General features: G+C 39.7%; 1 protein-coding gene across 8 annotated transcripts in view; it reads left to right on the forward strand.

The window, feature by feature from the left end:
* The window catches only part of FBXO25 (F-box protein 25), a 61,847-nt gene extending 39,491 nt beyond the window's left edge, over positions 1 to 22,356 (forward strand). For 5 of the 8 annotated variants that reach the window (XM_006130970.5, XM_025188608.3, XM_025188607.3 and 2 more), the window contains 5 exons: positions 308 to 492; positions 4,372 to 4,554; positions 8,323 to 8,466; positions 14,240 to 14,266; positions 21,108 to 22,356. In XM_006130970.5, the coding sequence (XP_006131032.1) occupies positions 308 to 492; positions 4,372 to 4,554; positions 8,323 to 8,466; positions 14,240 to 14,266; positions 21,108 to 21,197 (629 nt within the window). In that variant the 3' untranslated portion in view covers positions 21,198 to 22,356. Of the gene's footprint in view, positions 1 to 307; positions 493 to 4,371; positions 4,555 to 8,322; positions 8,467 to 12,925; positions 13,048 to 14,239; positions 14,267 to 21,107 lie in introns of those variants that run through there. The other 3 variants (XM_025188609.3, XM_089777068.1, XM_089777070.1) reach the window with 3 other exon arrangements.

Raw genomic sequence — 22,356 nt, forward strand, 5'->3', positions numbered from 1 at the left:
ACCATTGTATATTTAATACTGTCTGTCTTGAAAATAGGAAATCTATTTGAAAAACTAAGACATAGCATTAATTTTATTAACACGTGGCATGAAATGTTGCACTGATGCTTTGATAGCGGTATTGTTTTCAACATTAATCTTGCACCCATGGGACCTGCCAGAGCAAACTTCTTTGTGGAATCATGACATGCAGCTTGTAAGTGAACCCACTGCTCGGCTGTAGTTTTGAGTTAGCTCAGGTAGGGGAATGTCAGTTTGGTGTTAAATCTAAAAAATCAACAGTATCTCTCATTCTTTTTTTTTCTAGTTTTGGAAGACCAACATAATCCACGCTTAATCAAAGATCTTCTTCAGGATTTGAGTTCTACCCTCTGTATACTTATTAGGGGAGTAGGGAAATCTGTATTGGTCGGGAACATCAATATTTGGATTTGCCGATTAGAAACTATCCTTACGTGGCAACAACAGCTAAAAAATCTTCAGATGAACAAGGTATATTAAGTTTGTTAAATCAGTATTGGGAAAGAGGAAGAAGGTGCTTTGAATACTGCCTTTTGGTTTGCATAGAAGCAAAGTTTTAAATGTCTAAAGCTATTTTTAATTCATTAGTCATTTTGTACACAGTATTTCATACAGGTATAAAATTAAAGTTCAGGATTGTTTTACACTCAGTATTTTATCCTCTTTTTTGTGGTGAGGACCACAGTAACTTTAAACTTTAGCAACACACATTAACAGACTCATGACAGATGTTCAGAGACTAAATTTTCTGATAGTCCAATCATAAATTTCAAAACTGATAGCTCTCAGTTGGCCTTACTCTGACTATTTAGATATAATAATTCTCTTACTAAGGAAACTCAGACCTGAAATCCAAGATTAGAGATGGACTAAAAAAAGATAATTGAAGTAATGATTCCAAAACTTTGCCAGCCAGCCATGAAAATAGGTAACTCGTGGATTCCTGGAAGCTTTAAAAGTTTGGATATGGTTACAACTTTTTTTTAAAGCATACAGTACAAGATGGGGGGGCAGAAGGTTAGGAGAGCAAGCAAGCAGAGGTATTGAGAGACTTGGGGGTAAAGAAGAAAGGAGAGGCAGTCAGCTGTAGACTAGGGGTATGTCTAAACCTACATTTCTTTTTCAATAAAGGGACGTAAATTAGACAAATCGAAATTATAAATGAAGCCGGGATTTGAATTTCCTATGCTTCATTTGCATAATCAGGGCTCAACAATCTATGTAACCTACTTGCTCGTGGTGAGTAGATTACAACCCGGAAGAGCCGGGTTTGGGCGATCTGTGCATGCGCAGAATGGTGGCTGTGGCTTTTTTCGAAAAGCTGCTGGTTTACAGGATCTTTCAAAATGAGGCATTTCTGTTGAAAGATTCCTGTCTTGACAGTGGTGTGTGGTGGTTTTGTGTTTTGTTTTGTTTTTTGAAAAGCGGCTTTTCAAAAAAATGCCGTGGATGCCATTACGCAAATGAAGTGCAGGAAATTCAAATCCCGGCTTCATTTACAATTTCGATATGTCTAATTTACATCCCTTTATCGAAAAAGGAATGCAGTTTAGACATACCCTAGGAGAGAGATTCCCAAATATTTTTACCTGTTTCCTGTCTCTTGCATCTGCTAGCCCCCTCCTCTCTCTGGTGTGCACAAGTTTAACTCAAGGCAGAGTACTTAGCCCCCTGCTTACCTAGTAAATGAGAAACATATCATTCTCCATTTTCTAATATTAAACATATACAAATTAAGACTGAATGTATATTAAGATATCTAATTGTTTAAATACATGAATATAGATGCAGTGTCTCTCTCCTGGTTAGCAAAAAGAAGTACTGCATTTAGTGTAAAGTCTATATTTAATTGCAAATCAACATGTCAACAACCAATAAAAAATAGACCTTTTTTTAGGAAAATAACTAAAAAGTACCAGCGCAAAGCATATTATATCTTAATCATTTAAATCTACCCTGAAGCAAAGTCAAAAGATCTTGGCAGCAATAAACTAATATAACTGATTATCTAATATGCAAATTTGCTTACTTGGTAGGGAGCAGCAGGGGAATTTTTTTCTTTAACTTTTGACTTTATCATTCTGCCCTGAATGAATCACAACAAATTTTGAAATAGAAGATAGATCACTCTGAAGAAATGGGACATTCAGCATTGAAGATGTCATGTGGCCAACAAACCAAAACACCATCGTGGCTTGACAAATGACAGTTGTTTGATTTGTTTTCTTTGTATCTGCCACTAGAGTGCTTTCGCTTTAGGTATGTGTTACAAATGCAAGATTGGAATCATTATGTTCACAGATGCCTAAGTGTGATCTCTCTCAAACTCTATGCAAGATATCACTACAGAAAGTTATATTCTGTAAGCAAAACTAAATGAGTTTAATGAACTAAATTATGGCATTAAACTAGAGCTGTCTATTATATCCAGCCATCCTAAGAAGTGCAGCTGTTATAATACCATTGAAGAGAATGATGCATAGGCTCTCCTTCACATCTGATCAGGTCTACTCAGTGAGGCCACTGTTATCTCTCTTGCACAAACAACTGACAGCAATGCTAGCTCTATATAGTCCCTAAGGCTCGTCTACGCTGCGGAGTTATTTCGGGATACTGTCAGTATCCTGAAATAGCTGTTCCGTGTCTTTTGAGCAAGCCCGTTATTTCAAAATATAACAGACTTGCTAGTCCGACGTCCCTGCAAATCTCATTCTGCGTGAAGTAAGGGATGTTTCAGAATAGCGTTCTATTTTGAAATTTGGCACTGTGTAGACAGCATCAAATTTTGAAATAAGCTATTTCAAAATTAACTCAAAATAAAAAATTGCGTAATTTATTTTGAGCTCTGGGTAGAGTGTAGAGCCCTAACAGTGTCTTTTAGGCTGTGTCTAGACTACATCCCTTTTCTCAAAAAAGGGATGTAAATTAGACACTTCAAAATGGCAAATGAAGCTGGGATTTAAATTTCCCGCACTTCATTTGCATAGTGGCAGCCGCGGGGGGTTTTCCAACACGGTGCTTTTTGATAGAAAAATGGCAGTTTAAACAGGGATCTTTCAAAAAAGGGTTTTATTTTCGAAAGATCCCCGTTTAAACTGCTGTTTTTCTATCAAAAAGCCCCGTGTTGGAAACAAATGCGGCTGCCATTATGCAAATTAAAAGTGGGAAATTTAAATCCTGGAGGGATAGCGCTCTTCCATTAAGTTCAAATAAATTCAAATAGAGGAAAGTGAGAAGTACTTTTTACATTCCCCTACTGCAAGGAAGAGACTCTCCCTAGCCCCCACCTTAGGTTCTGCTGCACAGAGACTATAAAAGAGGACTCCTTTTGGTCACCCACTGTATATTCTGATCTCCTGTAAGTGTGACAGTGGCAGTATTTCATCTGTTGGGGAGCTCTCTACAGAGGTGGGATTTGTCTTACTCTCTTCCCTCCAACTCTTACATTCCAAATCTATTGCACATCCTGCTTAATAGAATAAGAGTGTGTATACACAACATCCTAAACTCAAAATAATATACACAATTTATACTATGCTGTTGTATGTAACTTTTAACTAACTTTCAGATTCCATATTTTTGGATAATTTTGTAATCCTTGAATTAATTTGCTTTTAATTTCCAAAGCTTTTGCATCAAAATCATAACTTTACATTCTCAGAATTATCACTCACTTTACACGAGAAGAACTAAGAGCTGCAAAATCACATTATTCAACTTCTGTTCCTTGTGTTATTGAAAATTAAACAACAAACTTGCAGAATAATCTTAACAAATACTGAAAATAAAATGATCAAAATATCAAACTAGCAAAAATACTCATGTGCAAATTTTTTCAGGGAGCACGCACACAATTTAAAATTATATCATTTAAATTAATAGGTAGCAGGTTTTAAAAAAAACAAAAGTATTTCTTTACGCAATGTACAACCTGTGGATCTCCTTGCCAGAGGATGTTGTGAAGACCAAGCCTTTAGCAGGGTTCAAAAATAACTAGATCAATTCATGGAGGGATAGGTTCATCAACCAGGCTGGGTAGAAATAGTTTCTCAGAGGCTTGAAATGGGTTATAGAAGAGGAATCACCTGATGAATGCCTGTTGTGTTCATGCCCTCTGGAGCACCTCGCATTGGCTACTGTCAGAAGACAGGATGCTGGGCTAGCTGGACCTTTGATCTGACCCAGTATGGCTGTTTTTATGTAATTATAAATTATAAAAAAATATAATTCTAAAAGCTGAGGGGGAAAAAAAGTGAGGTAGCTTTATTGGTGTAAATGTAAAATTGAAATCTGTATTTATAAATTAAACTAATAATTCCATGCAGTTAAAAGTTAATTCTTATTTTTCAGCAAGTCAGCAACGGTCTCACACTCAGCGACCTCCCTCTGCATATGCTGAATAACATTTTATACAGATTCTCAGATGGCTGGGATATTATTACACTAGGTCAAGTGACCCCAACACTATACATGCTCAGTGAAGACAGGCATTTGTGGAAAAAACTTTGCCAGTACCATTTTGCAGAAAAACAGGTAATGAGAGAGAGAGAGAGAGAGAGAGAGAGAGAGGGAGGTGTGTGTATGTAATCTAATACTGTTTTGTCACACTGAATGTAGATGATCTCAGTATAAATTCCTCTGTGACATTTCTCTTGCTTTAATGTTGAACTATGGCACTATGAGTAACAAGAAAATACTTTTTCAGAGGTGGTGTCTACCCTTGGTTTCTATTGATTTCTGCGAGAATTGTGCTTTGTAAATCATCCCAAGAGATGTCATCTGGATGTTTCCTATGCGTGGGAGGGATGGAGAGGTAGTGTAGGCAACGTCTACACTAAGCTTTTGCTCTCCTTCATATTTTCCATCCTTCCTGCCAATTGTGGCAAATCTGAGTCTTAAAGCTTTGTTATATGTATGTTAGATGCCAAGGTGCTTCAAGCTAAGATGGTTCATTCATTCCACAAATAGCCATGAACTCCTAGATTACATTTCTCTGCCTGACTATTTTGTGTAGATTTTCTTTTTTTGGGAGGGAGGGGTATACAAGTAACTTTTATCAGGCCTGCAGTAGTTTCAGAGTTCACCTAATAACATTGAGATCCCGTGGCATTAACCTACCCATTCTTGAAACACCCATTAGTAGGTGTATATGTGTACACGTACACTGCTACCTTTTAACATGCAAGGCTAACTATTGAAGATCTGTTTTTCCAAACAACTGTCAAGAAAATCTAAGTACAGGTTGGAAGTGAATCAGAGTACCTCTTTCTGCTAACTTGGGTGAACTCTAAGGCCTTGGACACAACTTACCAAAATTAACCCTACTTCCACCCTTAATAGTCAAAGAGGAGAACAGTGTAAAACCTTGTGGCTGTCCATTCATGAATTTATACACTGCACTAGTAAATTATTTCTTAAATATTGAATATGTATACAAAATAGTGTACACTTTTCATTATGCAAGTAATTCTGGGATTCTCGAGATCTAGCAGACATGAGATTGGGGGAAGTTCCTGCTTTCTGAAGATTTGAAAGTGGTGCATTCAAGGTAGCACTCCTGCAACTATCAATCAGATGAGCTGAATAGAAGTTGTTCTCGTCTCATTAGGCTGAGCTAATACAATTGTAACCCAGGTTCTTTTCTCTGAGTATAATCCCACATTATTATTATTACTGGTTGAACCCCTCTAGTCTGGCTCCCTTGGATCCTGACCGCTGGCAAACCAGAGAATTTGCCAAACCACCAAAGGTCAGTATTGTCTAGCAACATTACCAACATTTGCACTGCTTGCTGGGCTCTTAAAAGACGTTTAGGGGTAAATTAGAACTTGTCAGAGCTGTTCTCCACTCTGGCCCTCAGAGTGCAGAAGGTGGGGGCCCTCAAGAGACCTTAAGTACCTTGCCTTTATAGTCTCTGCTCACAAAAACTCCTCAGAGTCACGGTTTCACTGACTTTGTGAGGTAGCTGCCACCATCAAGTGATTTAATCCCTAAAAAAAGGGGGGAGAAACACTTGGAATACTTCCTAAGGTGTACCCCAATCTCTTTTGCCCTTATGGGGGGGGGGGGAAAGAAACAAAAAACACAGAAAATAAACTGTGTCCATGATTGCTGACCTCTCTCAGTTTAGGCAGGCAAACACACAGAACTCCTGTTACTTTCCAGGACACAAGAATCAAATCATCGCCTTAGAAAAGGTGTTTTTTATTAACAAAAGAAAATATACATGATAAAGCATACTTGTTGCTAGATGGTACAGAGCAACTGAGAAAAGAACAGATTAAAACAGAGAAAAATGACACATCTGAGCAGTAGCTCACATATGGCGAGTGGGAGAGGGAATACATGATAGATTCACACAGAAGTTTAACCAAACAACCAAAACAAAGAAAAATACCCTGATTGTGACTAAATATACACTTTTCCCTTATTTACTCATGATCCCTTCATATCCCAGTCCACTTTCATGCCCCAAATTTCTTGGCGGCATTGTAGTCCTGCCTGAATGTGTAAATATATACCTGCTGCCATTTTCTTTGTGCAAGTTTTAAGACAGGAGTTGGGGGCAGGGGGGGGGGGAGAGAATGATTTGAATTTTAAATTTCAGCATTGTATCCCATTAGTTCTTCTTGCTCTCTTCCAACAACATCCTTAGCTACATGAGTTTAACTCTTTAGTCCCCAAGTGCTGGTCAGAACTCCTCCTATCCATCACAGAGCTAAATAAGAGCATAGGGCACTGAGAGTCAGGACTAGTGGCTGTGAACAAACTTTATAGGACCACAGGAAACTTGGCCACGGCCATGACAAATGATCATCTGGCTAACTAAAATCATGTCAGAGTGGGGATGTTGCCGGACCAGAGTGTGCCAGATTAAAGAGGTTCAACCTGTACAGGCAGTCCCCGGGTTACGTACAAGATAGGGACTGTAGGTTTGTTCTTAAGTTGAATTTGTATGTAAGTCAGAACTGGCGTCCAGATTCAGCCGCTGCTGAAACTGACCAGCGGCTGACTACAGGAAGCCCGAGGCAGAGTTGCTGTGCCCTGGGCTTCCTGGAATTAGCCGCTGATCAGTTTCAACAGTGGCTGAATTTGGACGGCTGGGACAGAGCAGCTGGGGCGCTGCCGGGTAGGTCCCCGCAGCGCCGCACCTCAGCGCTGCAGGGACCAACCCGGCAGCACCCCAGCTGCTCTACCCCAGGTGTCACCAAGTTAGCCGCTGCTGAAACTGACGAGCGGCTGATTCCAGGAAGCCTGGGGCAGAGCTTATTTCCTCTGTCTTTAGACTGTAAACTCTTTGGGGGCAAGAATGATTTTATTGACTATACAACATTGAGCTCATTGTGGGTCTTAACTAATTTAATAAATAAATGGTGATTAGCTCACATTGACGTGGCACCTTGGCAAAAGATGAAAAGGCAGGGGAATAGGTAGTATCCAAAGGCCAGGTTAGGAGGGTAATGTGGTAAAAATGTGCAGGAATAAGAAGAATGATAGCTGAGAAGTAGGCAGGATGGGGTTGATCACCTTGAATTTGATGTATAAGACCAGAGAACTGCCACCCACAGAAGTAGCCAGTGGCATTGCGAGCAGTGAGCCCTGCTAGCTGGGGCGCAGAGGCCTGCTATAGCCAAAGTGAAACCAGCCTGGAACGGAATCCCATCAGCCCAAAGAAGAGCCTGAACAGGGGATGGAGAGTCCCGCTGCCCAAAATGGGGCCGGTAACCCAAAGAGGAGCCACACCAGTAGGCTGGGGTCAATGCACTGGCCGGGAGAGCTTAAGGTCTTGACCTCCCCTGGTCCAGCAAACTCCCTTGTTAGGGACTGCTCAGATCCTGATGGTCCTGGACCAGGGAATCCTAACCTGTATAAGGATCTGAAGGACTGTTGCTTGGAAAAATTAGGCAGTACATTTATCCACATGCTTTGTACCATGCTTCCAAAAAAATATACAAAGTATGTGCAAGTAAGCCCAGTATGCATTCATTTAAAATTAAAGAAAAGCATTATTTAATTTTGAGAATAGTTGTGTAAAATATCTTAAATTTGGAAAATACGTAGTCTCCAACTGCATTTACAAGGTCTAAAGCCTTTGTTGCTTTGCCTGTACTTTTACAGAGAGTCTCTAAAACTGTGCTTTTGGAGTTTCAAGTTGATACTCCATAAAGCTGTGTATGAGTTAAAAATATTTTATAATTGGGACTCTTTCGTGCTAATATTCTATATTAAACCATTCTTTTAGTTTTTATTGTCTTGAATACTTTCTGCTAATTTAAAGAAAAATATTAATTTTATGTCCAGTTCTGTAGGCATTTGATCCTGTCAGAAAAAGGTCACATTGACTGGAAGCTGATGTACTTTGCACTTCAAAAATATTATCCCATAAAGGAACAATATGGAGACACGCTGCATTTTTGTCGACATTGTAGTATTCTGTTTTGGAAGGTGAGAACTGGAAATGTGTAACTTAATATTAAAAAATACTTTTTTTCAGTAGCTAACTCTACATAGTTGACAGGGAAAATGCTAGAATTGTATAATTGTGTGCCATCTTAAGTGGAAAGTAATCGGGCTTTAAATCAAGCTGTGTGGTCACGTAGCTTGGTGGTGTTCCAAAAAGGGATTCAAAAGTGACAAAATGAGAATTCAGAAGTTCAGTTCTGCAGTATATTTAGTGATAACATCTGCACCAGTAACTGATATTCTGTGCTTGTACATTGTAAAGAAGGAAGAGAAGGGTGTTACTCCCCCCATTTCCAGCAGCCTTTTTGTTTAAGTACAACTGTAATGTACAAGTGCTCAGGAGCAATGGGGAGGCAGGCAGAGGATTAACTTCCACATTATGCCATCTAATAAAAAGGCATCAATAGTCACATCTTAGCACATTATTTCTATAGCATGATTACTAAATCATGTATGACTGTCTCATGAAAAGCATTGAAGAACGTGTTGGAAATCATCTTTCTATACATGCATGTTGTGTTTCCCTTATCTTGCTATTTAAAAATAAGTACATTCACCCTTTAAGAAAGATTTTTGTTTCTCTATGGTAATCTGCTTCTTAACTCACCTGAAGTCATAATCCTATTTTGGTTGAACGTTCGATGGTTGGAAAAGTGGATTATAGTGCCTCTTTGACTGCAATTTGCAAGCCAAAGACTACTGTAAATTAAGATTTCAAATGGCAAAAAAGAAGCAAGAGTTGCTTGGAAACCTTGAAAAGCCTTCTCCTTAGAAATCATTTTGCTTTAATACATTGAGTTTTTTCCACTTATATGATTCTGAAATTCTAAAGACATGTGAACGCAGGATTGTATACAAATTTGTCTGCACTTTCCGCCCTCTCCTCCCAAAGAAGATAATTCTTCCTGTGTGACCATAGGTGTTCTGCGTGGCTTTGTAATTTGTCCAATGACGCGTAATAGCATGCATGCCAATAACAATGTATGAACCGTGTCATTCTGAATTTGAATATCCATATTATCTTGACTGTAGCCACAAACCGTAATTAAATCGGCAATATAAAAATTTACATAGCCAGTATATGCTTCTGATTTTTAAAAAAAATCTGGACGTCTTATTAATACATAGCTTTTGCACGTCTGATAAAGGTTTGCTAGGGAATAAGTGCCCCTTGAAAAAGACTCTGTAGGATACAGCTTTCTCTCTGAAAAATGCAGCTGGTTGTATGACCATGTAGTTGAGAGAGTTGGATTTTAGTTCTTTCTAATTTCTGAAGTCTGAAGGCTTTGTTGTCAAAGGTATTCCTGTGTAAAGGGATAGCCTGGTATTGACTTTTTGCCTCCATTCAAGTGTTTGCTCCTATTGTGATTTGGGGTATGGTGCATTTAATGCTGGGAATGACCAGGTTCATGGTATTCCTAAAAGACTAAAACTGAAGTTCAGAGATCACAAGGATGAAGCAGAAATGCCACACACATGGTAGAATAGCTAAATACTAAGAATTGTTGAGTATTCCATGCAAATGTACTTATTCAGTCCTTCCTCCTATTATAGTACTGAGTGCTGCTCTGCAGATCAGTTCCCAGACAGGGTAGCAATAATTTCTGTGTGGCACTGGCACCAGTGTTTGCAGTTGCAGGACTTCATATATAGAAGTGAGTTGTTTGTTTGGGCTGATGGTGGATTTTTATAACTTTCGGATGGGAACAATTTAAAAACTAAGCTGAGTGGCTTTAGTTTTCAGGCTCTTGGGAAAAGCAAATATGGGAATGTGACAAATGTTCAACTTGCTAAAATACAGGTTGAACCTCTCCTAGTCTGGCACACTCTGGTCCAGCAACATCCATGGTCCAGCATGATTTTAGTTACCCAGATGTCCACTTATCATAGGTGTAACCAAGTTTTCTGCAGTTCCATAAAATTTGTTTACTGCCATCAGTCCTGGTTCTCAGTGTTCTGTGCGATTATTTACCTCTGATTTACCCTTAAGTGTCTTTTAAAAGCCCAGTAAGCAGGGGAAGTGTTGGTAATGCTGCAAAACAAAATTGACCTCCTGTGGTTTGGCAAACATTCTTGTTTGGCACTGGTCTGGTCCAGAGGATGCCGGACTAGAGAAGTAATTACTGAAGTTTGCCTGTAGAGGAGAACTATTTTTTTTCCTGTATGCAAAGTGATTTAACTGCTTGGCTTAGTGCTACTAAATCTCTTTTTGGTGAGACTTTTTATTCTTGTGTTATCTTATGGTGACTAGGTCAAAGAAGGGTGTTGTATTTTGTTCAAAGGATACTGAGGTTTATTGGTATTTTATGATGGAGCGGATTAAAAATTCACCTGCGAGGACGACACACAATGCATCATCTTGCATGTTTTGCTTTGATGTTTCCAGTTCCAGTGGAATGTGGTTATCATGGGAGGCCATAAGAATGGCTGCACTGGGTCAGACCAAAGGTCCATTTAGCCCAGTAGCCTGTCTGCCAACAGTGGCCAGCACCAAGTGCCCTGGAGGGGGTGGACTGAAGACAATGATCAAGCAGTTTGTCTCGTGCCATCTATCTCTAGCCTCTGACAAACAGAGGCCAGGGACACCATTCCTACCCCTGGGCTAATAGCCTTTTATGGACCTAACCTCCATGAATTTATCTAGCTTCTCTTTAAACTCTGTTATAGTTCTAGCCTTCGCAGCCTCCTCTGGGTGGGAGAGGTCCTATAGGTAGTATGTGACAGTCTCATCAAGATGTTTGATGAAAACCTTTAATCCAAGGGAAGCAAGAGCAGGAGGCAGAGTATCAGGCCTCAGGTGTGGCTGAGCACACATTCTACTGTGTTCTGAATCTGTAGTAGCTTTTTTAAAAAATCGATGGCTTCATCCTTGGAGGCAGAAAATTACAATAGTCAAGTTTGAAGTTGACAGATGTGCCAATCACTGGACACCATGGCTAAATCTGTGTAGGTTTCCTACTATCTGTGAATGAAAAATAAGCTTTATGGCATGCACAGGACCAGTGGTCACTGAGGTTCTGAACTAGAGCAATCTCAAAGCAGTTGTTAATGTCAGTCAAGCTGGGAGAATGTGTCCAATGCAAAGGGGCTGTAAAGTTGGGTATCTTCTGTGTATTGTGTACCTTCTATTATTTACTCCTTCAATTGGGAATATGGCCAGTGTACTCAGGTTAATACTTTTTTTATGTAGGAATTGTAGCAAGATTGTTAGTGACTCAGAATCTGACTTACATCTTCCAAAGGATGGTAGCTTGAGCAGAACATACACGCACACCCCTTCAAATGTGGTGGGTTATTGGTTCAGTAATTAATCTGAGGGAAGAGAGCCATTTATTGAATTACTGGGGGCATAGATCAGTGTTCATGCTGAACTCCCTATCAGTACCTGGCCCAAACTGGGGAACCTAATGATGCAACCAGAGGACCAATTTTAGTGATGAAGTCCTGGTCACATGTCACTGGAAGCATGTTGCACGCATGCTCAAATGACTGAATTACCATTCCAGTACTATGACCATTCTTGGGCCTGCTGTTTTGAGGGACCTAGTACAAGTGATGTGTGCAGAATAATTAATTCATTACTCCAGATGCAAATTCAGTAATCTTTGACACCATGATCACTTCCATAGCAACTGATTATGATATCAAATATGATTATGACTTCAGGTGTGGAATAAGCATGGGTGTCTTCTGAGATTAGTGATAAAATACAGAATTTATCTCATCCACAACATTAGAATATGAACCACATCCATGTCTTTTAACAAATGTTTAACATTGCTGAAATAACTGGAGGTGTTAACTTCATTTCTAAATAGACTGATTTCTACACTATACCTGGCACCTTTGTTGGCAGAGATGCCAAAGGCTTGATCAGCAATAGAGCCTGACTTGCCTCCTTGCTCTGATCCTTTCATAAGCTTTTTAACCCTAAAAAGGGGCACTCAGCCAATAGAAATGAAACCTCTGTTCATGTCATCTCTGAGATGATGCACTCTTTGGAAACAGCTATATTAACTGGAAAAAGAGGTATATTAATTTAAATATATTAATGGGAATAAACAACTGTTAAAACCACGTACTACACTGGATCTTAACTTGGTGTGAATAAAATGCATACAGTACAAGGTAGTATCTGTACTTATCATGTATTTTTTCCCCAACTGAAATGTGACCCTCTACAATTCTTTTGGATACTTTCAAATCTAATCTAAATTATTCTGTAATTTTATAATTTGTGTATTTTTTAAAAGGAAAAATAGTAATTTTGAATTTTGGGGCAGAGGTGGAAATCTGGTAAGACATTTATATTTTGTTAAATTATATATTATTAATACGTACTATGAAGAATATAAAGAGAGTTTTTTAATTGGATATCATTATTTTGAAAGCTAGTAAAATTTTAAAAGTTAAATTTTGACACTCCACTTTTGTTTTATAGTTGCTTTCCTATCTTGATGTTTTTGTCACACAAGAGACACATAAAGGAGGCTGGCTTGACTAGATGGAACTAGTGAAATTGACTATAAAATTGTTTTCAAATACAAACAGTAAAGAAAATGATCTCAGTTTTCATTTGTAATTCATTCAGTACTAGTCATTTTATCTGCTGTTTTTATAACAATAATAGCTTTTAAAAACCTTCAGACAACAGTGTGTAGGATATTTTTTGGGGGTGGGGACTGTGTTCCTTTAAAACAGGGTGGGGTAATTTAAGGCCTGGGGGCCAGATTGAGCCTTTGGCTTGCTTAGATCCTGCCCTTGAGGCTTAGGGCTCCCCCTCAGCACTGGGGAGCACACGTTAGCACTCCAACCCTCCGCCGCCTCCCCTCCACTGTTCCCCTGCGGGGCTGGAGCACACAAAATCTACTAGGGCCCACTTAGGCCTTGGTGTACAAGAGGAACATGGGGAGTGTCTTTCTACTTCTCAGTCAAGGGCCTCATCAGTGAGGGGAGGAGGTGTGTTGTTGTTTGCTTCTTTTGTGTGCGTGTGTGTGGTCCCCAATTGATTTTTTTTTTCTGTGGGTCGGCGGCCCTGGCCCTAAAAATGTTCCTAACCCCTGCTATAAAACAATCATAGGAAACGTAAATACAGCAATGAAGCCATTATGAACTATTTCATAGGAAGTGTGGTGATATAAAAACATCCTGTACTCTTAAATATTAAGAGGAAATTATTATGGTGCACACTCATCACCTTAACTGACATTTTGAGAAGTGATTTTTTTTTAAGATTGTTCACTTTTAATATAGACTAAATATGTAATTACTCAGTGGAGTAAAAAAGCTGACATATAATACTAGGTGATGCATTTTTGTGAGCATGACTTTGTTCATATCATAAATCTTCCATGTTACTATGTGGTGTCACCAAGGAGAGTAAATTTCTTCCACTAACTGGATGATATATTTCAGCAGGTCTAGAGATGGATATGAATGATGGAGTATTTGTCCCTCTTTAATAGTAATTTTTTCAATGGTAGGCACATCATCGAAGTACTATGCAGTGACTAAAAGTTATTTTGAACAGATAGTACAATCTAGTGCTTGTTCTTACTTCTCGAGTTTTAATGTTGTCTTATGTGGGCTTTGTCTCCCAACAGATTAAAATACTCTAGTGCAGAATAGTCCTGTGGCAAATAATTAATAATTACTAAATTTCTTACTCTAAATGACAGCCACTCCAATAAATCTTAATGTTTCTCTCTCTTACTTTATTGCACTCCTTCCTGCTTCTTCCTTCATGATCCCAAAGGACTACCACCTTGCTTTGTTACTCAAGGTATTTCATGTGTGGTTCATCCCTACTTTAATCTGTGCTGGTTCTGTAATGTTGAAGTGAACAAGATGTTAAACTTGTAATTTGTTTGTTTGTCATGATCAGCTAAGAACAAGCTATTCCTGCAGCTGTTGACACTGTTAGATACTAACATCTTTCAACTTCTGCTTTTGCACCCTTTGTTGTTATGGCTATTTTTATTGCAGTGTTCCCTACTGTACTGTTTCAACTTAAAAGACTACATTCAGCTAGCTGAATTAAGCAGGTGCTGCTGTCAAACTCAGAAGGTTATATGCCCTCTTACGCTAAGGATGGATTTTGCAAAAAGTAGGCAATTTAATGATTGTTTCCACATTCTAATGGAATAAAATTCCATATTGAAATCTAAGAACAATAAAGGAAACATCACAAAATTCTCTCTCTGTATTATGAAACAAAGGCACTGAAATTGCTTTTACTCCATTGAATAATTTAATTACACTATAACCTGTTTTACTTGAATACTTTTTCCAAACAGCAAATTTTTAAAAAAATACCTCTTGTGATTGGAGGAAAAGGAAATTATCACATTGCTTTCTCAATGAGACACACATTAGAGCACTATAGGCCCAGGGTTGTCATGGGGACATCATAATTTGCAATTAAGCTGAAATTTGAGGAAGAATACAATTTTATATTTGTCATTAGGTATTCCTTGTAGACAGTACACATTTTCTTTTAATGTACATTTATTTTGATCTAATTAAACAGATTTATTGAAACTTGATTAGAAGTGAATCATTATACATGAGCAAACTTTTAAACAAATAATTCTCAGGAGCATTCAGAATCACCAGTTGATGTGCAGTGCTGTACCTAAAAAAAACCTCATATAGCTCTTCAACTCCATAAGGTTCTCCTATAGTAAAATCCAGATTTTAAAAAACCAAAATGGATTGTAATTGAGATTCTTCAGGCTTTTCTTCCTGACTGAAGAGAAGAGCTTGGGAAGGTGTTTTCCTGCTGTCATGAAGAGGTATACAGATACCACCTGGCAGGCTATGCCTTGAAATTACATTTAGAAAGTCTCTAAAGGTGGAGTGGTCCCAGAAGCTGGGAAATGAGTTCTGATGGCAGTGGGGAGAAGTTGGGTGCTAGTAGATTACAGTATCTGATTTCCAGGGAGAGAAACTACTCTGCCACTGTAGTTTGCAAAACAGGTGGGGAACCTTCCCCCCTGCACTGCCCCCTCCCCCCGCCACACACAGAAAACCTATCAGGGGGCCACACAAGCAAAAACAAACGCTTCCTCATGATACATTTGCTCCCAAGATAGGATTTTTTTGTTTTGCTTCCCTACTCACATTCAACTTGCTATCCACTGTGCTCCAGATCCATGGGAAGAGGGGGTTCCAGGTTGGGGCTACTCCTGCAGCAGGATGAGCCTGCACTCATGCTTCAGTCCTGCATGGGGGGGGGGGGGTGGAGAGTAGTCATGGAGACTTGGGCTTTCCATCCTGTGGTGCGGAGTAGGTTCTCCACCCCTGTAAAAATCTTTTTCAAGAGAGTAAGTGAGGTTCAGCTTTCATATGTTCTGAACCCTTGGCATCTTCTCTCTTCACTCTCTCTGAAGCCAATTCAGTTAGGGACTTTATTGTTAGATGTTCAGTATCAAGCTGTGTCCACACTGCAGGCTTATTTCAGAAGAAGCATTTCTAGAAGAGACCTTCCGGTAAAAGTTCTTCCGAAAGAGAGCATCCACACTGCCAAAGCACGTTGAGAAAGCTATCTGCTTTTTCGAAAGATTCACTCCATTCAGTGTGGATACTCTCTCTCATTTAATCTGTAATTACTATGGACAGAGTGGCCACCAGGGCACCTTTGCTTTTTCCTCTTTCCTTTTCTTTTGAAAGAACTCTCTCTTCCCCATCCACACACGCCTTTTTCCGAAAGAGCTCTTTCGGAAAAAGTCGTCTTCCTCCATAGAATGAGGATTACCAATGTCGGGAGAAACTCCTCTTTTCTTTCGATTCACTTTCAAAAGAAAGTGGTTGCAGTGTGGATGGAACTAAGGTTTTTTTTTAAAAAGGCCATTTTTTTCCGAAAAAACTCTGTAGTATAGACATACCCTCAGGCTTAATTTTCAGGCTGCTAGCAAAGAAGGAACATAAATAGATCTTTTGTTTTAAAATCTCATTTATTATTTTTTTCCTTTAAATCCAGAGTAGGGTATTTTTTTTTTATAGTGTGAGACTCTTCCTTTCTAAAGTTTCATGGGCCCCAATAGAAATTAAAGTCCCCCGTTTAAAATGAATATTTCATCCTTAGCTCACCTTATTGTGCCAATGTATTGCAGTAGTCTTGGAACATCCTATATCAGGGATGCCATACGTGCTTCCATATCTAGTTTTTAAGGAATTCAGAGCTTCCATTTAAGCTCTTGCTTTCTGTGAAATACAGTTCCTTTCTCTCTCTTCCCTCCCTCCCACCTATTGAAATGTCGTCATGGAATACTTCATTGCCGGAAATAGTGTGTAACATTAATGGTAGAGGCTGTGCGACTTCTTTAATGTGTATTCACCACCTTTTGAGCCTTCCTTGTGGTTGCACATAGCAAGTACATTAAAAAGCAGATGCTGTCCATGACTTTCTGAGTGATTATTTTTAAGATATTTACTAAACTCACTATCCAGACTTGTTAAAGACTTTGAGCTCGCTGCACCTGTAGCATTTTGGTTCAATAATGGTTGTTATAGGTAATGAGATGTGCGCATTACATCATACAATTAACTCAAATCCTAAATGTTTTCAGCAATACAAAAGCCTCATGCTGAGGATAGGCTCTCAGTAACATCAGTTTGAAAGCAAGAATAAATATACCCACATAAGAATGAATGCATTTTGGGCCACACCACTGTAAATATATGTTACTGTTGAACCTACTGGTCATTGCTGAATATAATTTTCATATCTTAGTTAATTTCTTAGCACAGTGCCCAAAGAGCACTTTGTTCAACATGAGTCAATGGGAAAGCATTGATGGAGCCTTTCAACTTGAGGTCACCAATTTAAACCTTGACTAGTCCAGTATTGATCATAAGTCAGAGATGAAAATGCTGTGTCCAAAAGCAACTAGTGCTCTGTCAATCATTGTTCCAGGGTCACAATTGGCTACATGTTCAGGAAAAGAGAATTGGATGGATGCAAATTACATTCTCCTCACTCCTATTACAAGTGCTCTGCCTAGAACAAGGTCCAGTGCAGTGTTAGAGGATTGCTTTGTTGCCATTCTTTTGAGTGTTTAGGGAAGTTGTTTTTGGAGGGGGGAGGAACTAGGGGAAAATACAGTACAACAGATGTCTCTCTGTGGCAAGAATGAAGAGGTCCACTGTTACGAAAGCGTGTACAGGCAGTCCCCGAGTTACGCGGATCCGACTTATGTCGGATCCGCAGTTACGAACGGGGATTTCTTGCCCCGGAGGACTGGAGCGGCGGGATGCCTGGTCCCGCCGCCCACCTCCTCCGGGACGAGAAAAGCTGCTCCCCGTTTCCCTGGTCTGCTGGCTGAGCCAGCAGACCAGGGAGACGGGGAGCAAAGTGGCGGAGGACCCGCGGCCGGACCCGCGGCCGCTTCCAGATCAGCTGGAAGTGCCGCGGGTCCGGCCGGGTCCTCCGCGGCTTTGCTCAGCATCTCCCTGGTCTGCAGACCAGGGAGACGCTGAGCAAAGCCGTGGAGGACCCGGGCCGGACCGCGGCGCTGATCTGGAAGCGCCGCGGTCCGGCCCGGGTCCTCCGCCACTTTGCTCCACGTCTCCCTGGTCTGCTGGGGGGGACGCAGCTAGTGCTCCCCCCCCCCCCAGCAGACCAGGGAGACGTGGAGCAAAGCTGGGGGCCTGTGGTAGAGCAGGTGGGGCACTGACGGTTGGTCCCGCAGCACCGCTCCTTCGCGCTACTGGACCAACCTGGCAGCACCCGAGCTGCTCTGCCCCAGGCGTCCCCAAGTCAGCCGCTGCTGAAACTGACCAGCGGCTGACTACAGGAAGCCAGAGGCAGAGTTGCTCTGCCCTGGGCTTCCTGGAATCAGCTGCTGATCAGTTTCAGCAGCAGCTGACTTGGGGACACCTGGGGTTCTTAAGTTGAATCTGTATGTAAGTGGAACTGGTGTCCAGATTCAGCCGCTGTTGAAATTGATCAGTTTCAGCAGCGGCTGAATCTGGATGCCAGTTCCGACTTACAGATTCAACTTAAGAACAAACCTACAGTCCCTATCTTGTACGTAACCCGGGGACTGCCTGTATTTTAAAGTGCTAAATGTATACAAACAAGTCTTTGCTAGAATATTTTAGACTTGATTAATCATTGAAAATAATGAGGGTATGACTAGCATTGTATGTATGCTTAGTATATGGTTGGATATTTGCAAGATATGTGAATTTTGGTGAATATATCTTTAAAACACATCGTCTCACATTCCTTCTGAATGCTGTTCCATTGTACATTGGTATAGTGAAATGTGACAAAACAGTAAAATAACCACAGCAGGGAAGTTCTTAAACTACTCAGAAGTGTACGTGTTGGTATACTTACATCAAGGCATTGCCATTTTCCTGAAAGTAAATTCTCAGAAGATAAAGGAGATGTTGAAATGGAGAAAATTTAGAGCCAGCTTGTTGGCTATGAATTAGAAACAGCATGGGGATCAGCCATAAAAGTAGCTGCTTTCGCCTCCTGTGACCGCATAAATTGTAACGAAGCTCTTTGTCCACAGTTTACTGCTTAAGCATTAAGAGTGTTAAATCTTTAAAACTCAAAAGTAATGCTATTGAAATTTATAAATGACACGCAGTATGTACTCCTTGATAGTTTCTCCCAAATTGATATATGTGGCAGTCCCCACTACCTTGTGAGCCTCTTGATATGTACCCCCCACCCCCAATCACAAATATAGCTAGCTCCAACACAAGAACTACATTGTAACTGGTGGTTCTACTCCATGGTATGTGTACAGGGGAAGAGCTATGAGTTCCCTGCCCTATCTTCTTAACTAATCTGAGGAACAATATGAAGTACACTTCAGTGACTTGACTACTTCCTCCCTTGCAAAAGAGGAAGGACTGAAGCACTTTTGAAATGGAGCACACTGCAGAAGGAGAATCTAATTGTACAGCATATTCCGCTGCTGTACAAAAGTTCCACATTACTCCTTTCCTCCTTTTAAAAAAAATGCAACTCACAAGTGTGAGTTAATACAAGAAGAAGAAAGCATGGGGGTGAAACAGTAGGAAAAAAGGAAAACAAACAGATGTCTCCAGTCTTTATTTGTTCATATTTAACCACATGTGTTGTAGAGACTGCCTTGCTGAGTGCACAGTTAACACTAAAATGAGAAAAGACAGAGGAAAAAACAGTTGTATAGAGAAGATAAAAGAAACAGAAAATGTGCTACTGTATAATTCTCCAAGAATATTTCTCCACCAGCCAAATCAAATAAACAATTGCTCATTTGGTTTGGTAGAATGTAAATGCTGCTACTTTTATTTAGTTGTCCCAACCATTTTTCTTCTCCGATTCCTTTCTCCAGCCATTTTGCCTTAACAGCATTAACCATATGTATGTGTGTGTAAAACTAACATTGTAACGTATAGTATCCAATCCTGAAACTCTAAATAAAGTTCTTCTCCCGTTTACTTGTGTACCCTCTCTGCCAAAATTATACTCCTTGCTGGTGGATCAAACTATATAATTTCCCTTTTTGAATTACTCCACTGGGTTTGCCTTGCCCACCCTCCCCCTCGAGATTCAGAGTCCTGTCCAACAGTTTGTCTATAGATTTAATTACTTATTGTATTCCCCATTCTCTCTTTTCATGCCACCAATCTTGCAACCCCCTACTTTCCATACTATTCTCCTCTTCATGAAGGGCCATCACTATATTCTAGAATTCACTCCTCCAGCACCATCCTTCCACATTAATTTCCATCATAAAGGCCCATATTTTCCTTAAGGTCTAAAGCCAGGCAAAATTAGAGTAAGGATCTAAGATCATAAACTACTTCTGCTACATCTGGTACATCATCTCTGCTATTACTACTTGTTTGTATCCCAGTAGCATCTAGAAACCTCAATCAGAACTTGTTGCTACATAGGCATGGTGAACCCATGTGTACAAGGAGCTTTACTCTCTAAGTAACTATGGTTTTGTCTACACTGCAGGGTTTTTGCACAAGAAGCCTTTTGCAGAAGAGTTCTTGCGCAAAAGTGCATCCGAATCTCAAAGTGCATCACAAAAGCGATGCGCGTTTGTACAAGAAAGCATGTGCACTGCATGGACACTCTTGCACAAGAAAGCTCTCATGGCCATCAGAGAATGGCCATCAGAGCACCTGTGCTTTTTTCAATAGGGATTTCTTGTGCAAAAACCCCTCCAGCATGTCCACACCTGCCTTTTTGCGCAAGAGCTGTAGTGCAAAAAGGAGTTATTCCTCGTGGGGAGAGGAATAACTCTATCAGCAAAAAAGCCCTCTGTTCTGTCAATTTTCTTGCACAAAAACACGCTTAAGGTGTGGACACTCCGCTGGTGTGTTTTTTTTTTGTTTTGTTTTGTTTTTCAAAAACAGCTGATTTTTGCACAAAAACCCTGTAGTGTAGACATAGCCTGTGTGTCCTAGGCAGTTTTTTCTTTTTAAGGGCCTCATAGGTCTTGAACCACAGTGCCAAAAGGCCAGTGACTTAAAAACCAATGTGAATTCTTGCAGCTTTTTCTTCCAAAATCAGTGCTTGGCAGCTTTTTTTTTTTTTTTTGTGAGGTTGTTTGTTTGTTTGTTTAAGGAGAAAATAACCTTATCATACCTTTTAATTTCTCTAGGATACAGGACATCCCTGCACAGCCAATGATCCAGACACCTGCTTCATGCCAGTTTCTCCTCAACACTTCATTGATCTCTTCAAATTTTAAGATGTGCAATAGCCTTGTTTTTGTTTTTTTTATTTTTGTAAAGAATCATGCAGTAGTAGTATTCTTCCTGTGCAATATCTTTTTTAATGTATTTCATAGTTAAAAGGGAAGTCTAGGAGGAAGGGGAAAATTGAACAAATTCCACGTATCATTTGTGTGCAGAAATGAACTGACGAGGAATAAACATCTCCAAAGACGACACATTCTATAGAGATGCCTGTAAGAGACTCTTCTAAATCCAAGAAGAAATACATGTTTAGTCCTGCCTGTAAGTCCATTTTGTACTGATTTGACATTTCATTCAAACTGTTGGGACTTGGGGGGGAGAGTAATTGAAAGTGCTAGTCTTAGAGTTACCAAAAACAATTTGTCTTAATCCTTTATTCATTTGATGCAACCATTTTCCAAGAACTTAATCATCTGATACCTTTTTGGACTCCTTGATATTTATGAAGTCAATTATCAAGTCAGCATTAGTCATTGTGAGTTTGTGAATAAAATAATAGAGTTGTGATTGTCTGTCTGTCTGAACTTTGTTATGAAGGAAACCATCCTCTGTACATTATGCAAAATATTTATTTTTCTTAAAAGGTATTTTATTAACCACATCAAATCTGTTTAAAGGTATCCTAAATAGTATGGGAGATTGTTCAGTGGCTGCTAAAGAATGATGGTTTTTTTCCCCCAGTGGTAGCCCCAGTCTTCATTTTTATTTCAGTTTTAAGTTTTTCTGTTAAACTTGCAGACAGACTTTTAGACATCCAAAAAAGATATGTTACTGGACTTTAATTCAGAAAATGAATACCCTGTGTTGCTAGGTCTCTGATATAGTGGTGGTACTGTATTGTTCTAGTAACTGAGGCTGAGCTGGAAATTCTTTATACCAGCAGGTGGGTTGTTGATCTGGAGCTCCTCCTGCTGACTAACCCCATAGTGACATGAATTCTGCAAGAAGCTACCTTTTTATACCATTGTAAATTAGGAGTAATTACAGAGGAGGGAAGGGGTGCTGACAGGAAAAAATAACAAGTGATCAAAGTTTTTGGAGATCATTTGCCAACTGTGCAATGTACAGACAAAATACAAAATATGTGATATCACACTGCTTGTTTTGAATCTAGTTTTGTACACAATGTAATAAATCATGTTTTACCTATAA

Source organism: Pelodiscus sinensis, chromosome 3 (genome assembly GCF_052426305.1).
Source record: "Pelodiscus sinensis isolate ZL-2025 chromosome 3, ASM5242630v1, whole genome shotgun sequence".
In the NCBI taxonomy this organism is placed as follows: Eukaryota; Metazoa; Chordata; order Testudines; family Trionychidae; genus Pelodiscus; species Pelodiscus sinensis.